Below are 5,804 nucleotides of genomic sequence, written 5' to 3'. Positions count from 1 at the left end.
TGTAACACGGGGATGAACTTGAACTTGGGGCAGGGGAGGAGGGAAGTTGAGAAGGGGTTGGAGGAGGAGGATAGAGAGAGGGAGAGAGGAGGAGGAGGAGGAGGAGGGGGTTGGTGCTTGCTCACTCGCTGGAAACGTGAACAATGGAGTGGAGCAATCAATAAGCCCATTTCACTGAAGGATTACAGAGGGCCAGCCGGCTAACCTTGCCCACCAGGCACTTTACTGAACAGTCAGGAGTGTGTGAAGAACTGCTCTCTCTCTCTCTCTACTCACACACACACACACACACACACACACACACACACACACACACACACACCATTCACTCACATGCATATTTCACAGTTTGTTCAGATGGTACAGACTGAGATTGAAAACATGGCCGACACAGGGGGTGTGCCAGAAGCAAGTTGACTGGCTATTGGGGAAAGTACCAAAACTACAGCACAAGTTATGCTTCCGTTTCTGACTTGGCCCTCTCTCTGTAACACCAGAACCAAAGTATTTCTAGTCTGCCTACATTAAGTATACTTCAGCTATATATACTATGCTCTTCATCTAACTATATATGCTCTTCTCTCTTTCCCCTCCTCTCCCCTCCTCTCCCCTCCTCTCCTCTCCTCTCCCCTCCTCTTTCCCATCCACAGTGGTACCTGGGCTAAGGACTCCAGACCCTCCATGCCCGCTCGACAGATCGCTGGACCCCCACTATCTCTCCTGAGTGCGACCTGACACCCGACCTGACCTGATCCGCAAAACGTGCCCACCTGTCTTGACAGAGAGAAGGCCCCCCTACCCCGACCCCCTAAAAACTGCCGCCGTTACTCCCCTCAAGCGCGAGAGAGACTTCAGCATGGCTACTGTACAACAACCCCTCCACCCCAACCCTTCAGCAGGCCCTGATCCTCAGAAAAGAAGAGGAGAGCTACTCGATGCTTACACACCCATACTATATATCTATATAGCCCATATAGCCCTTCATATGTATGGTTTATATGCCTATATTCATATATAGAACCAGCCCCCTCTCTTTGGAAGTGCTAGTTGGGAGTTTCAAGAGAGAGCAAGTTTCCCTGGAAAAGTACACATTGTCCTTTGTTTTTGTTTTCATTTTGTTTTGTTTTTGACGGATGTGACAGAATCAAAGAGCTTCCCTTAACCTTTTATCGACATAGCCGACCTGCGAAGGAAAGGTCCAGCTGCCAATTCACAGAGATGCTCAGGTGTCTGTGATACATAGCATCAAATGTATTCAAAGCTCTAGAGTCGCACATCCCCACCACACGAATAGGAAGGTTGAAGCCGTAGGTTTCTTTGCCCTTTTTTCCCCCCCTCTCTGTTTTTTTTCTTGACATTGATTGGTTGGTTGAGTTGGTTGGGGGGATGGTTTCCTGGCTTTTGGTGGCTCACAGGATGCGGAGGTCTTACGTGGGTCAGATACCACCAGCTAATGCCTCTCAGTGAGCCCCCCCCATCATCTCTCCACTGCCCACTCCACTCCCACCCCCACCGTGAGGACAGATGCCCCCTGTACCGCCCCACCCCCCATCCCCATCCCCCCACTACCATGCCAGGAGGCTGAAGGTCTTCACACAGGGGCTTTCCAGGGACATGTAGCAGTGCAAATGGAAATCCAGAGGAGAGAATACCACCACACTATGAACTATGGGGGCAGGGGGGAGCAAGAGCGGGAAGGGAGGGGGGATGTATTGATGTTGATATCGGTCAATCGGGTGAAATATTGGAACTCGTAAGAAAGGCTGCAAAGAGAAGTATTTCTTTAAGAGGCTCTGAAAGCTAAACTTCTGTCTGGGAGGCTTGTTCATGTTTCATTTTTGTATAGAGCTAATTTCAGTTATTTCCGGTAAACCCACATCGAATGGTCTGTACAATGCTATACAATGCAAAGGGCAGGTAGGCGGTCTTTTATTCTACAAACTGACAACTGACGGGATACATCCATGACTAAAGTAAACAGTGGAATATTGAATTGAGGAAAGTGCAATGTCGTTGGATAGCTGTTGGATAGTTAAATATCTTTGTAAGATAGGTCGTTTAAACAATTGTTGAAAAGTATATATATTTTTCTTCCTAGTCCATTCACACCTCCGGGACTCTAAAATATCGGGGTACAAAAAAAAGGTTAAACTAGAACGATAGCCTTGTGAGAAATAAGATGGATTTGCTTTTGTTGTTTTTTATTTGTTTGTTTGTTCATCTTGTAAATTTTTTAGTATTGTAGAATGAAAATCCCTTTAAGAAATATCGTCATTTTAAACAATCAATTTTAAAGCATTTCTCGCAGCTTGAATTTAGACCGCTTTTCTTTCTTTAAACGCTAAGCGATTAACTTATTTTAACAAAGCACATGATTTTAAAAGTAGTGGTTCAAATTTCTCATGAGGCAAAATCAGGAACTTAGAATACGAGCAAATATCTGAACAACATTTCTCCACTTTCTTTTGAAAAATAATCTTATACAGGAGTCTACTTTTTGGGCAACCTGTTGATTGGCTAGGCCATCTCTAAGCCTTGTCCAATCAGAAGCACTTATTCCTGCAGTTGGCTTATGGGCTGGGAGTCTGGAATCAGGGGGTTTAAGTTCAGTGAATAGGAGACTATGCTCTCTGTAACCATTTGTGTTGCAAACACATTAATATCCACATGAAGGCAAGATCGCAACTAGACAGCGAAGCTTTTCAGTCGCTTCGCATGCAACTTACCATTTTATTGAAGTTTTGTTTTTGTTTTTTTCCTATACTATACATATATATAAATATACACTCTTACGACCGACTCATCCACCGTCGATCAAAACTGAATAAAAGTTGAAAACTGAAAAAAAAAAAATCTGCATGTTCTAGTGTTAGTGACACATTTTTACATAGATTATGTAGAGTTAGTGAATAAGACACAATATTGTAATCCCAACATCAGGCACTTGCCAATAGACTATATTTGTTTGGCCCCTCGAGAGAGGCTTTTTTTTACTGCTGTCCTTCACAATCAACCAGCTGAACGTCTTTCAGACTCTTCTTCGCTTTTCATCATTTCTCAATTATTTTTCCTCTCTTGTTCCCTTTGAAATTATCAATCCGTTTTTCTTTCTTAAAGTATATATTCCGTTTGTATGTTCTCGAATTGCACGAAACAATTGTTCCTCATCAATGTGCCTTGAGCGATGGTCTAGTCCTGAGTTGTTGCACAAGTTCCAATGTGGAGAGTTCCATTTTTCTTTGATACTTTTTCATCCCCCACCTCCCATTGTATAGGAAACTGGAGTGATAAAGGTTGTAATACTGTTAAGGAACATTTGAACTATGACATTTTGCTGGTTATAATACGCAGTATTACAGTACGTCTGCCATTTGAATACATCTCAGGCCTGTACGACAGTACTTTGTTCACTATGATGCAACATTGAGGTGCTGTGTGTGTACAAGACCTGATACAGTACATGATCTCTGTCTTGTACAACTGTTAAACTAGGCCAGAGTCAATCATCCCAATATGGCCCCTTCTAGTCGTTCAGTGAATAGGAATAGAGCTCTACGGTGCTTCGTATCTTGTTGATAGTTTAGTTAACACCCCAGCCCCCTAACCATAACCCTTTTTGTGTTGAGAATACTAGTATATTGAATATTTATGGCTGTTGCTGCAATTTCTAAATGGAAAACTACTTTTTTGTTTTGAAGTCTTCCTGTTTTTTTTTGTTTGTTTTTTTTTGTTCCCAGAAATGAATAATGAGAAACAAACATATGCAATACCTGCTTGCACTCATGTAGACATACACTAGTCATTTATTTTGTCTTTTTTGTTTTTCTTTTGTGATTTTTTTTTATTTTCAACCAAAGTTAGCGTGCACTTGACTGGCAGCATTGTCGGTGGTCAGTCCGTTTGGCAGACCCACTCCAGGAGAACAGGGGTTCACCAAGCCCAGTCAGCCTCGCTCGGGTATTCTACTTAATTTGTATTCAACACTTACGAGATAACCACAAAACTATATGAGCGTTCTCCTTTTTTTCTTTTTTCTTTTGGTCACAAGCAAGCCTTAAACAAGTCAAACTTCCTCTCCATCACAAACCCATATTTTCCACTCACTAAAATATGACGTCCAAGAATAGCAAAGTCCCACTTTCTATATACTACATTGCGACAGACTTAGAAGTTAAGTATATTAATTGTTTACCTGTTATCTGTCTAGTAAATATATCATTTAAATAACATTTTTAGTATGGGGAAGCCTTTCCCAGGTGTCAGCTGTGATGGTTTAGTAGTTACACTTGCGTGGGTTGTGTGTTTCCTTTAGTGTGACAGTTTTGTTTTGTCTCTGTTCTTGCCTACCCTTGAGCGATGAGTTGGGCATTACTTTCTTAATTATCTGCACTAAATATGAAATAAATGACAATAGTGAGAATTATGAAAAAACAGCTTCCAGGGCTTAAAAGAGCGAAGGGAATAAAAAACAATTGCACGGACATTTTTGTCACAAAACCTTGTTGTGAGCAGCCTAGCATCTAATCAGCAAGATTTGGCTGTGTGTAAGATACGACAAAATTGCACCCTTTTTAAAGAAAGAAAAAAAGAAAAAGAATATAAAAGCAATAGTTTGGGCAGTCTGTTTTTTGTTGTTCTTGTGTTGTGTGTGTAATTTAGTTATGGGTACAGAAGTGGAGAAAGATGTGAGGATGACAAACGAATACCTAAAAAAGAGAAGAAAGCTATGGAGCGAGCAGGAAGCAGGGCCAGGAGGCCTGACTGTGGGAAAAGTGTTGTTTGTATGTTGTATAGTTTTATTAATTACACTGATTTTAAAGCTGCCCTATTTTATAATGCAGGACTTTTGTAACATTGATTAAATGAGGAAAAAACTAGTGTTGTGAATTTTCTGATTGTTTGTATTAAGGCCACATTAATAGAACTGGTTTGTTCTCTGGGAACTGGATTTAAGTTGAAAACTTTCCTGTTTCCTTAATTTCTTTTTTCTTTTCCTTTTTGCTTTCCTTTTTGTATGTATTTAAGGACTTTTTCTTCTTTTGATGGTATAGCATATTTCTATACTTAAAAAGTATAGAGTATTGAGGTGAAAAGCCCATTGTAAATGGATGTTACAGTATGCTGTATGTTTTGAAGGTTATTTGTTGCATCAGTGTTGATGAAGCTAAATCTAGATAACTCTGAGGAAATTGGTAAGAAAAGAGAGCGTTTTTTATGCATTTTAAAAAATTTAGTTTAGGCAGAAGACAATGACATAGACAGCCAAAGGATGCCCCTATTATAAATGCATCTAGGCATCTTTTTTTGTGTTCACCATTCCATGCAGGAAAATAAACAGCTTGATTATGCAACATGATTCTTTTTCTTTTTCACATGATTTCTTTCTCTGTGCCACTCTCACCACTTCTTCACCCAATGGTCCTTCGGAGACTGTGGGTGCCCTCAAATATCCCTCCATTGACACACTCACTTCACTTGTAGTTACTCATTGCATTTGCAGCAAACACAGTCATCACACAGACCTTACCTTGATAGAGGTTGTTAAAAAGGTTTTGATGAACGTTTGAAGGCTAGCAACGCCTTTTCCAACTATGTACAAAGGTGTGATGCATGCCTTTAGGAAGCTACATGACTGCAACCACCTTCCCTTCCTCTAAAATTATGTGGGAACCACAAAGAGTCATTGGTGTTCAGCTAAATCACGAACACTGAATACTTTACCATAATTTCTGACACATTTGTGGTAAAAGAGAAAAAAAAGCGATTTGATATCTTCACCTTTATACACTGGGCCAGACATGGGA

The 5,804-nt window shown here is 40.7% G+C and overlaps 1 protein-coding gene across 4 annotated transcripts in view; it reads left to right on the top strand.

Annotated features, from left to right (window-relative positions):
• The window catches only part of nfia (nuclear factor I/A), a 105,692-nt gene extending 100,341 nt beyond the window's left edge, over positions 1-5,351 (top strand). For all 4 annotated transcript variants that reach the window (XM_083671294.1, XM_083671295.1, XM_083671293.1 and 1 more), the window contains one exon: positions 651-5,351. In XM_083671294.1, coding sequence (XP_083527420.1) covers positions 651-665 — 15 coding nt within the window. In that variant the 3' untranslated portion in view covers positions 666-5,351. The remainder of the gene's footprint in view (positions 1-650) is intronic.
• The last annotated feature ends 453 nt before the right edge of the window (positions 5,352-5,804 follow it).

The sequence above is a fragment of the Argentina silus genome, assembly GCF_951799395.1.
Source record: "Argentina silus genome assembly, chromosome: 6".
NCBI classification, from domain to species: domain Eukaryota; kingdom Metazoa; phylum Chordata; class Actinopteri; order Argentiniformes; family Argentinidae; genus Argentina; species Argentina silus.
This window is presented reverse-complemented; position numbering and strand designations above follow the sequence as displayed.